Raw genomic sequence first — 12,348 nt, forward strand, 5'->3', positions numbered from 1 at the left:
TAGATTGGTTTTAGCTGTAGAAAGAGACGTACACGATACCTGTTATACACGTGGCTATTATCGAAGATCAGGTAGGTTTGAATGCCTGGTTGGTTTTAGGATTATGATGAGATAGATGTATTCTGTGATGTAATCACGTTAATTATGGTACTGTAAAGTGCTAGACTACATAGCTATGAGAAAAATTTCTTTATGAGCATTTTATGTTCAATGAATTGTTTTCCAGTTTCGGAAGATGCGCGTTTGGTGTATTCCTATGTGACTTCGGAATGTCATGGTGGTGATTTTGTGATTTAGGAAGTTATGTTCAATGTACTTGGAATGACACAGATTGTACAGAGTGCTACTGGGAGAGAACTAAAAGAGATATTTTGTGTTCAGTGGTTTGATAAAAGGAAATAACCGGATAATGTGTGATATGGCATTGTGAATATAATGCCGCTGTGAGAATTGTGATGACTGACAGTGTGAAGAGACACACGATTTTGCTTTGAGTTTTTTCAAGGATAAAAACATTAGTTATTGATTTGACTTGGATACCAAGGTCAGTGAGGGAAAAGCAGTTCATTTGAGCAATTTTGCTGATGAGGATGAGCATGAAATCGATCTACCTGAATTAATTTTTTGGATAGAAAGTTAAGTCTTCACCAAGTTGTCAGATTTGCTTTTCACTTGAACAGAAAGGGGAAAATTGGGTTAACTCCAGAGTTTTTTCTCCTTGTTTACTAGAAGATTCATGGTATTTAGACTTGGCTGGACAAAACTATGACTGAATTCTGCTGGTCAGATTGATTTCAAGTTATTAAGTGTTTGGGAAAGGTTGTAAGTACAGGATTGACGCTATTACTGTACCGATGTGAATGTAAAGCGTTATTTAATGATGATGTACAAGTGACATTTTTGTACATATGTTGATTTAAGAATATCGTGGAACCTCTTTAGAAACGGCACAATTTGGTGATAGAATGATTGCCTTTACGCATTTCTGCTGATAAGTTTAACGGAGAGATAATGTTGTTGTTGTTGTTGTTGTTGTTTTTAAAAATGTTTTCCAGTGACAATTCACGGTGATGGGTGACGTAATTGAACACAAGTTGGTTGCAGTGTTCTTCAGTGAGAATAATTGGACATACGTTGATGGAACAGTTCTTCAGTGAAAAGACTGGTGTACGTCTGGAGTAATGACACACAAGTTTGTTGAGGTGTTTTTCAGTGAGAAGACTTTGTGATGTATGTCTGACGTAATGATACGCAAGTTCGTTATGGTGTTTTACGGTGAGAACACATCGTGATGTATGTCTAGCTCATTGAAATGTTCTTCAATGAGAAGAAATTGACATTGTTTTACAAGTGTGAAGTTTGATGTAATTGCTCACAAGTTGAAGAGTTCTTCAGTGAGAAGACTTTGTGATTTGTCTGATATTATGACAAACGAGTTCGTTGAGATGTTCTTCAGTGATTAGACTGTGATGTATGTCTGGCGTAATGATACGCAAGTGCTTTTGGGTGTTTTACGGTGAGAACACATTGTGATGTATGTCTAGTTCATTGAAGTGTTCTTCAGTGAGAAGAAGTTCACATGTGAAGTTTGATGTAATTGCGCACAAGTTCTTCAATGTTCTTCAGTGAGAAGACACCGTGATGTAACACAAGATAGTTGAAGCGATCTTCAGTGAGAAGACTGTGATGTTATGACAAGCAAGTTCATTGATGTTTTTTCGGTGATAAGTCTTCAGTGAGAAAACATCGTGATGTATGTCTGATGTAATGACACACTAGATTGTTGAAGTGTTATTCAATGAGAAAATTTCGTGAAGTAGGTCTGACATCATTTCACACAGGTTGGTGTAAGAGTTCTTCGGAGAGAAGACTTTGTGATTTATGTGTGAAGTAATCGAACACAAGTTGATTGAAGAGTTCTTCAGTGAGAAGACATTGTGGTGTTTGTGTGATATAATAATGTCATGATGGAACACTAAAGCAGGGCAGGCCGTTGAATGGCCCAGCTATGTTAATGCTATCACTTGATGCCCAGTGCAGGCCGTTGATTGGCCCAGCTATGTTTATGCTGTCTGTCATTTGATGCCCAGTGAGTGTGATGAAAATGCACACAAGTTGATTGAAGAGTTCTTCAGTGAGAAGACATTGTGGTGTTTGTGTGATGCAATAGTGTCATGAGTGGACACTAAGGCAGGGCAGGCCGTTGAATGGCCCAGCTATGTTAATGCTGGCTCTTGATGCCCAGGGCAGGCCGTGGATTGGCTCAGCTATGTGAATGCTGTGATTTGCCCAGTGACTGTGTTGTGTTGGCTTTTTCCCTTCGTGAAACGAAGGGTTTGTTTTGAGTGCTGTTTTTTTGTGAGAGGGACGTTTGTTAGCCTGATAACTGGGGAAGGTATGGATGGATTGTTTTGATATTTGGTATGTGGGTAGGGTTAGACATGACGAAGAAATGGTAGGAATTGCGTTACGGCAGGGCGCTCTAGCGGAGTGTTATTGTACTACAGCAGAACTTCCGGTTTTGATATTTTTTTTCGGGACATGTTTGGGTGATGATTTTTAAGTGGTAAGTAGCTGTATAAATGAATAGTAAGGTGTATAAGTTTTGGCCACTTAGGGGTTTTGCTGGGGCGGTGAAAGTCATTCTTGTGTTAGGTTTTGAGAAGGAATTATGGAAGCAGGGGTCGATGGATCGGAATGACTGTAGGTATGCAGATAGCTTAGGTAGTGATGTACATAATTGTATGATTATTATGCAAATTAGGAGGTAATTAGCAGAATGCAGTAGGTATGTTTGGAAACCGTTGTATGGTGCGTGTCTGTGAACAGAAAATCTCGCGAACGCCCAGACAGATTGATCTGATACTTGGTATGTGGGTAGTTCTTGAGAAGGAGAAGAAACATACGTGGCGTTTTTTCGTTTAGTGGCTTTTGACGGTTTTGCCGGGGATGTTTGTAGTTGGAAAATAGGTCCGGCAGTAAACCAGTGTGGCTATATTTGGGTGTAATGGCGTAATGGTTCTATATTTGGGTACTGACGTAATGCTCATGCCCAAGCCGACTGCAATGGTTATATGTTGGTTGTTACGTCATGGCGATGTAATGCTTAGGCGTTCATGTGATGTGGTTTGGTTTGGTTTCTGTCAGAAGAACTGGTGGTCTGATGGAAAGATGGTGTTCACAAGAAGAGGTGGAAAGTCGTTGGAGAAGAGGAGGGCACTGAAGCGAAAGTGCATGAGAAAGGTAGGAGATCTGTTAGTGTAAGCAAGCACTAAGGTGAGACGTAAAAGTATAAGGTGCTGGAAGTCTGTAGTTATTTTGAATGTGATAAAATGTCTAGGGGTCTTAGCGTGATACAAATGTGTTTGTAATGTTGGAGACGTAATGTCACTACAGTATGGAAATGCATGTCCATACATATAAGGTATGAAACAGAGACATTTACACGTGACATCGATGTCTTTATTGATGTGTAGGAGCATTTCTATGTCCAAAGGTATCCGTAGAAAGTTCAAAATTTGGCTTTCCTCGCGGCAAATTTGTCACTTCGATGATTGGCACTTTTCCGAGCATCTGTAAGGGACACGGGATCATCTCAAAAGTTTCATGACTTGTTTTGAGTGCTGTTTTTGTGTGAGAGGGACGTTTGTCAGCCCGATAACTGGAGAATGCATGGATGGATTGTTTTGATATTTGGTATGTGGGTAGGATTAGACATGACGAAGGAATGGTAGGAATTGCGTTACGGCAGGGCGCTCTAGCGGGGTGTTATTGTACTGCAGCAGAACTTCCGGTTTTGATATTTTTTCGGGACTTGTTTGGGTGGTGATTTTTAAGTGGTAAGTAGCTGTGTAAATGAATAGTAAGGTGTGTAAGCTTTGGCCACTTAAGGGTTTTGCTGGGGCGGTGAAAGTCATTCTTGTGTTAGGTTTTGAGAAGGAATTATAGAAGCAGGGGTCGATGGATCGGAATGACTGTAGGTATGCAGATAGCTTACGTAGTGATGTACATAATTGTATGATTGTTATGCAAATTAGGAGGTAATTAGCAGAATGCAGTAGGTATGTTTGGAAACCGTTGTATGGTGCGTGTCTGTGAACAGAAAATCTCGCGAACGCCCAGACAGATTGATCTGATACTTGGTATGTGGGTAGCTCTTGAGAAGGAGAAGAAACGTACGTGGCGTTTTTTCGTTTAGTGGCTTTTGACGGTTTTGCCGGGGATGTTTGTATTTGGAAAATAGGTCCGGCAGTGAACCAGTGTGGCTATATTTGGGTGTAATGGTGTAACGGTTCTATATTTACGTGATTACGTCATGCCAGCGTGGGCTGCAGTTGTGCATGGACCTACCCGACCCCACAGGAAGTGACCCCCAAGGTCATAGTTGCGACAGACGTTTGTATCGAAGACTACAAGAAAATGGTTTATAGGGATAGTACATTATACATGATGGGGTGTACATGTATCCCATGAGATTTGATAATCTGTAGACCAAGAATAAGGGTAATGATGATATTGTATACAGGGGCGTATATCATACGTTTTAAAAGGGTCTATACACGTAACAGTTACTACCGGTACAATACATTGCTGGACAAAGTTACGTAAAGTTTATGTACGAAGTGGAGCAGGGTTAAGTGTTTTTCACAGTAACTTGTAGTCATTGATATGCTTGTTTATAGGGACTGTACATTAGACATATGGGATACACAATGTAGTGGACTGCATTGTGAAACAAAGAATGTTACATCATCATTGTTGCAAGCAACAAGTCGGCAATAATGATCTCTACCGCAGGAGTCGTATATTATACGTAAAGGGGGTTGTACAAAAAACTATTATTACTTTGTGGAAAGGTCCATGCAATGTATCAAGTCGTCAATATTTGTTTTATCTCGATAGTCCATTATACACATTGGAAGTACATAACGTACTAAATTGCGGAGCTAGGCAGCAATGTGCATATCTAATATCTATAAATATCTTTTTTTCAGTTACAAATGTAATACATGTACGTTTGACTGTCCTGTTATGAAATGCTGCGGATTAATTAATTGTGCAAACTAGCCCCTGGTTTGCATTGATAGAACTTGATTATAGGAGGCATCCCCAAAGTTATCTAGAGATCAAAAATCACGACGATCCGTCAACCCTTCCCATGTTATTACCCTCCAAAGGGATGATGCAATTGCGCACGCGCGTAAGACTTGGTGTAAATTCCGGGAATTTTTACAAAGGCCACAGCAAGTAAATTTTATGGATGACATCCTCTGCAGACTGCAAAAAAAGTGCGATAGGGTGAAAAAAAACAAGATAGGTGAAAAAAAACAAGACAGCTACATTTTCAAAAATAGGCACCATAAAGTTCTGATGACTGTTGTAAAAAGAATTAAAGGGACAAAACATGGCATCAGAGCCAACAAGGCATTCATTCCTGTTTTTAAGACATGCACTGGTATGGTAAAAGTGACACTAGTGTCGTAGACTGGCATCATCAACAAATTTGGTAAGCACACTCATAGCTTCCATATATCCAATAAATTTTATTTCTACAACTACAGTCCTGGGTACCTCGCAAGTGTCACTTGTACAAGTACAATCATTAGGCTACAACACAACATATTTGCTAATTATGGTACTTTATCGTCATGTTGACGGTCCCTGCAGAAGAAAAAATTCTTGTTTTTTTTCTGAAATCAGGCGAAATTTAATGCACTCGCGGATGTCATCCATAAAATTTACTTGCTGTGGCCCAACCGGACATACTAGTACACTACTCAGTTAGGCTAGTATTTCTCTCTTTGTTAGTTACATGTGTCTTATGTTTGAGTATCTGCTAATATGAAATGAAGTAGGCTTATAAACTGTCCTCATTACCTATGCAAATTAGCCCCTAATTTGTATGATAAAATTTGATTATGTAAGGCATCTCCAGAGCTATCTCACTCATTCGCTCGCTCACAGTCCATGACAAAAACTACCTGCATTCCAAATACCATGACAATCTGTGAACCAAATTATTCCACTCCAAAGCAACTACATAGGCTCGGAAAAAATCCTGTAGAATTCCGGACAATTTTGCCAATCGGACGTATCATATACTGTTAGGCTAGCCCCTGAAATGTCTATAAAAAAAACACCCTCAAAACACCACACCCTCACCCATTTCACGAAGGTTGAGTTCTGCGAACGCTTGTTATTGTAGCGCCCACGGTAACGATTTGTCTTAATCAGGATTAGTATAGGAGTAATTAGTATTCAGCATACTTATTTTTGTGTTGAAGATAATTAACATTTGTTTTTATTATTTCTCTTCCTACATATTCCCGTCTGAGCTGACTTGTACAAGCTCGGTATCTGAGAAGACGCTGCAGAGCTGATAGATACACTTCTGATGGAGCTGGCAAGTACCACCCGCTCCAAAGGAAATGGAGCACCTAAAACTGTAGCTTAATAAAGGGCCGTGTTTACAAGTGGCGTGAGTTTGCCAGTATATTACCGAAAGTGGTAGTTTCAAAGTACTTCCTCTTTATGTAGCATTGTGTTTATGGGAACTTGTGATACAACATTTTTCATCTGTTTCTTCCATAGAGAAGGCCTGCATTCGTCAACAGACATATGCCCAATAACTCCTGATATGTTGGTCATGCTGGTACAGGAACACACTTTGGGTCATGTTTGCACAGGAACATAACACAATTTATTCAAACTTGGTTCTATAAGGACGTTTACTTTTCTCTCGACTTCTTATGCAGGTTTGCTGAGGAACATCGAATCTTACAATGGTTATCATGTAATTTTTCTCTATCTGAGAAGTGATTGTGTTTGTTTTAGGATCAAGGAAGACTGATCAGTATAGAGATGGCAGCTCGACACCTATTGCACGCACAGGAAAGGTCAACTGCCCAGTCAACATGTTGCAGAAGTATTGTACATTGGCTTGTATAGATCTCTCATCTGACAGATTCCTTTTCAGAAGTATCACAAGAACCAAATCAGGCTCCAAGTTAAGCACTTCTGGGCGTCCTACACGCATACAGCTGGAGAGTTGGACCTCGACATGCAAAAGACTGTTGTTAATGATGTTTCTTGTTTGTGGCAACCCTTTTCCAGACAGACTGTATAACAGATACAGAAGGTGGATCATTGAAGGAGAGGTCGGCTGTTTATATGGCGATAGACTTTTAATCTTGCATGAAACTTTCCCGTGATTTGTTCGTTCGACGCGATGCGGTGCGGTGTCCACGCACTCGCGCCCATCCTAACACTTGTGTTGGTGTTTCTCTGTGTGTGTGAAGAGTATGAATGCATCGTGAGGGAGAACTGTGTAGGGGTGATGCAGAAAATGATAATTATTTGCGTTTGAGGAACTAACTTCGTTACTGTGACGAATTAGCATATAATTGAGTTTCTGCAGTAACGCAGGTGTATCACAGGTGTATGGTAAGTACTTATAGTGCTACAGAAGTAGTCTGTTCATTCGACGCTTGGCACGACACCCAGGAAGCAACAAGATCGTTGTTTAAGGTAATGAAACGTTGTTAGTGTAGCAAGTTTCTGCCTTTGGCGAAAGTGACTGATACTTGGTGTTTTGTATTTAACAGTCCAATATAATCACTTCTTTGAACTATGTTTTGTGTGTTTCAGGACATGGAGTGATTCTTTTCAGAAAGAAACCCCAGAGAAGATTGGTTGTTTGCGCTAAGGCTCTGGTGCACGTCCCCCATTTTTTTGGCCTTCGTACTTTCGGGAGTTTTTTTTAGGGCTTGCGTGTCTGGCAAACAACGTATGCAGCTATTTATGCTGTGCTTTACGGTTTGGCTTACTCGATTACGAAAAATCGTGATGTTTGGTATATGTTTGGATTTGGTTTGATGATCGTGTTTGGATATTGATGTTTCGGTGTTCTATTGCATTTTCGAACTGCCGTTCTCGTTACGATTGTACCTTTGGCAAATAAAAGTCTTCCTGCGGTGTCCACGCACTCGCGCCCATCCTAACACTTGTGTTGGTGTTTCTCTGTGTGTGTGAAGAGTATGAATGCATCGTGAGGGAGAACTGTGTAGGGGTGATGCAGAAACATGTGTACTCCACTGTGCACTTCAGGTGGGCCTGATCCGAGTCGAAGTCTGGTCTGTACTTCAGGTGAGGTTATTACTTCTTGTCTTGTGCCTCTCATCATCTTTGTACTGTGGAGTTATTTTTTAGCAACACCACAGAGGCGGAGCCTTCTATTGCTGTGTTGCTGAGGTTCATTCTTATCCTTTAAGCAAATAGTTTTTTCTGAAACCTTGCATATATTTAATCCCACAAATCCATATCTATCTTGCATGTTTCTGGTATATGTATCTGCATGTTACATGTCGAAATGATTCCCTTCATTTGTCCCTTGAAAGTGATTGTGCGGAGAAAGACCCGAGTTCAGCAGGTCAGGACGATGAGGCGGCCAAGAGACTGTGGGAGGTCAGCAAGGAGATGGTGGAACTTAAACAGTAATAACCACTGAGAGTGGCAAAATGACAGAAGACAATTGTACGGAAGACCAATGTTGTGTGAGAGCACACTTTTAGGAATACTGTATTCTATTTTCAAATTTCAGGTGGGCCAGTCTGATCTTAGGCCGAGACAAATCGAGGTCATGTGAAAAAGCTAAAGGAAACACTATCATTTCCTCACTTCCAAATGGTATCTTACCTGTAACAATACAATTCTAGCTTAAGACGTCTTCCACAACAGCCTCCTCTCAGTTTACAAGTACTGTAGTGGTGTTTCATTTAGGAGAAACTTCTCATTTGCGATGAACTTCTCTACCATTTATCAAGATACAACCATAATCCTCAGGTAACTGACATCTATGATCTATCTTACTTCAACCACCTCTCGATAAGACAGCCAGAGCAGCATAGTTCTCCTGTAGAATTTTATTGTGCCTGTCAGTGTCACTATGATTGTGGTCAATAATGTAGTTCCTCATAAGAAATTATGCTGTTCCAGTGTCAACAATGTTGATTGAAATGAATGTCATCTAACCATTGTACAATATACCAGCTTAGAGCCTACCTTGCAGCTTTTTTAGTTATCATTTGGCTGATGCTGAGAGAAATTAACAAATGAAGTGTGTTGACTAACAAATGTTGAGTTATCTATGAAAAGATTTAATTAGATTGTGATTATATTAAAGAAGTCTGATATTCTTCTCAATGTCATAACAATACCAGGAATGTGACCACTTGTCGGAAGAATCGTTACGATTTTAATGTTCAATAGTTGGCTGATGCGATAAAACATTTCAATATTACAGGTACCAGTGATGTACATACTTTCTTGCAACCACAAATGAATTCACAAAAAAATTTGGTCATTTTATTGTATCTTTTCCCTTTCATTTGAGTGTATATAACAAATAAGTATAGACCTTGTCTAAAAATTTTACCCAGTGGTGCTGCTTGTTAGATTTTCATGGAATAAACTGTCATGGAGCCTCAACAAATGAAATGGTCACAATAAATAGCAGACATTGCACGGGCCGACCACTCTCCTTTTGCAACCAGGGGCTAAATTGTGAGGAGCTCACAATAGGCAGGGCTAAATTGTAAGGGTCTGGAGCTACTGCCATTCAGTACTAACTCAGGTGAGAGGAAGACTGGACTTTTTTGTTCTTTCTACAGACCAATCCTGTCCATCTCACGTACACATATCAGTTCAACCAATGTGAGTTTGGCTGCATAACTGTCAAACTTTTGGAAATTTTACGTTCTTCTTTTGCATTTCTATGTTTTGATGAAGGTAGGCTGGGCTATGACTATTGTACAGATAACTGCTTCAGTCCAATGGACTTTTCTTATAATAACAACAATTTCTCTGCTCCTCTGTACAATTTGGTTACATCTCCCACAACAGTGAATAGTTTTGTGTCCTGGGAAAATAATAAACCACTAAAAAAATCATGTCACAAATCCTTGCATGCCTCTAACTTCTATGTTACTGTGTGGAAAGTTTTATCAAGGTTTGTTTTAATCAAAAATGGAGAATGATAATGACCACCAAGTGTAAGTAGGTATTTTATTGGTACCATATACTATTACTACAGGCACTATTTCCTGTTACAGTGGCTGTCAAATAAAACTCTTGACAACAGTCAAACTTTACACAAATACGTAGCCACGTACCGTACAACGTTATTCATGTCAGACACCATTTTTACTCCAGCTGAAGTTTTCCTCCATAGCAAAATACAAAAACACAGGGTTTTTTTTGCCGGACATTGAGTATAAAACAAACTGTTGTTGCATTGTTAAGATTACTGTTATGATATATTTTAGGTACAACACAATGTACATTTCACTGTGAGAAACAACACAGAATTACGGTAACATACATACTGGGGAAAACCCTGTTATATCTACGTTAAGTTTGGGACATGGTAGTACCAATAAACTCTATCTTCACAGAAACATAGGGCTGACAATGTTAAATACATAAAGCTTCCCCTGCTTTTCACGATATCTACAGAGTTCAACGTTGGCATGGGAATATTCAGCTGACAGATGCTGCAGAACAGAAAGCAGCCCTCAAAGTTACATTGTTGAATGATCGTCTGACTGTGTGTCGTGCTTGCTACAAGAAGTGCTTAATACATTCGGAGCACCAGTGCACAGTCTGATCTTCTAACACATGATCTTAAACCACTCAGCATGGCAGTGAAAGAGCAAAAAAAATATGCAACACATGATTCCAGCTACTATGGTTTGTTCACAACTTGTAACTAAACTTGGAAGCTTCTTTTCCATAATAATAAGTTAAACTTGTTTTTCACTGCTAGCATGTAATATATACACATTCAAACAAATATCTACTTGTCATGGACAGGCCAAAGGGTCAGCAAAATATACATTTTATATTATATACATTTGTATAACTCTCACAGAGAAAACTCATATTTTGTGACAGTATTAAAAATTTGTCGACTCAATGCTGTGTTATGTGTAATAACCTAATTGTACATGGTTCGTGCATTTTCATTCAATCATATCTAAAGCTGTGAACTTTACTAACTATATGACTACTTTTACAATGAAGACAGCTTCCAGCTGATACCACACTTATAGGCAGAAATTTAACATATCTGATATTCCAAATTTCTTTTGTTTTTCCAAATTTGAACTGATCAGTCTTAACTTGTCTTTAAAAGATGCACAGCTAACCTGCATTAGGATAGGAGACAATAGAACCCTGCACTGTAAGCCCTGCACTTTCTGCAGCCGCCGCTGCTGCACTGGCAAAGTCTGCGTCCGTGAAGAAGAACCCGTCTGACGACTCTGCAGCGCTGGACCTGTTGCTGACTGTCGTCACGCTGTCGTTGTCATCAGTAGCTGAAGCCTATCCGGCAATCATAGAGTCTATAAAGTACATGTACAACAAGAAGTGTTAGCAGCAATCAGCTTGAGTTTCTATGTGACACTGTATGTTTCTACTTAAAGATCAGACCAGTGTGTGGTCATGATTTATTGTGGCATCTTACCCAATGGGAAACTGGCTGAAAACTAGGATTCATGCCCATCTTTTTCAATGCAATTTTTGCTTTGCAAGCAGGACTAATATTGCAAGCTTACATGTTTTGGTAGTGCAGTCTTCGTTTTGCACAGGCCAGCATTGCATCTGTCTACATGCCAAGACGTTCTGGCCATGCACAACAGAGCAGACCTATTTCTCAAGCATTGCAATTCTCAGGCACAGTGGTCTACCTGAGTATCTTCTGCCATTCTCTCGCGGAGGCTTCAGACTTTTGGGCTTACTCCTGCGATTTCTTTCCATGTTTTCCCACGAGTCCAAAAGTTTTTGGAATTGTAAGTAATAGAGGAGAAAGTCATTATCGGGACCATCGAGGGCATCAAATTCAGATGGTTCCAGACTGTCAATAGCTTCAACTTCTGATGTATCAAAACCATCAAAGTCGGTGTCCAATGCATCTACATCTGCTTGGTCATTACAAGGAGATCTAGGGAACACAGTGGACAGGGGAGGGAAGACAGGCCAAACAAAAGTTAGACATGGGAGGAACAGAAACAAAGAACTCAAGAGCAGAACAAAGGAGTTTAAACTTAAAGGTATCAAACAAAGGAGTACATGTACATGCAGAAAGCAAGCAAAACAAAACAAATCAAAACTTCAAAGGGACACATCACAAATTTGAGGTGGCCATTAACCGAAATGTGTTCTGTAATTTATTCTTTTTTCCATATATTTTTTCCATATATATTCCTTTTAGAATGTTGGGATTGCAACCATTCAAAGCTGTAAGGAGAATAAGATGACAAATGCTTCATTTAATGGCCAGATCAAGGTCAG

General features: G+C 39.7%; 1 protein-coding gene and 2 long non-coding RNA genes across 5 annotated transcripts in view; 2 read left to right on the forward strand and 1 right to left on the reverse strand.

The window, feature by feature from the left end:
- The first annotated feature begins 6,468 nt into the window (after positions 1–6,468).
- LOC118416046 lies at positions 6,469–8,000 on the forward strand. Its single transcript, XR_004831190.1, has 2 exons — positions 6,469–7,527; positions 7,648–8,000. It is a non-coding gene; the product is annotated as an uncharacterized LOC118416046 (long non-coding RNA).
- An 11-nt stretch (positions 8,001–8,011) lies between these two features.
- Positions 8,012–10,715, forward strand: LOC118416051. Its single transcript, XR_004831192.1, has 2 exons — positions 8,012–8,145; positions 8,397–10,715. It is a non-coding gene; the product is annotated as an uncharacterized LOC118416051 (long non-coding RNA).
- The window catches only part of LOC118416029 (telomeric repeat-binding factor 2-interacting protein 1-like), a 34,276-nt gene continuing 31,976 nt past the window's right edge, over positions 10,049–12,348 (reverse strand). For 2 of the 3 annotated variants that reach the window (XM_035821083.1, XM_035821070.1), the window contains exon 12: positions 10,049–11,399. In XM_035821083.1, coding sequence (XP_035676976.1) covers positions 11,380–11,399 — 20 coding nt within the window. In that variant the 3' untranslated portion in view covers positions 10,049–11,379. Of the gene's footprint in view, positions 11,400–11,744; positions 11,999–12,348 lie in introns of all 3 variants that reach the window. The other variant, XR_004831185.1, reaches the window with a different exon arrangement.

The sequence above is a fragment of the Branchiostoma floridae genome, chromosome 1 (genome assembly GCF_000003815.2).
Source record: "Branchiostoma floridae strain S238N-H82 chromosome 1, Bfl_VNyyK, whole genome shotgun sequence".
Taxonomy (NCBI): Eukaryota; Metazoa; Chordata; class Leptocardii; order Amphioxiformes; family Branchiostomatidae; genus Branchiostoma; species Branchiostoma floridae.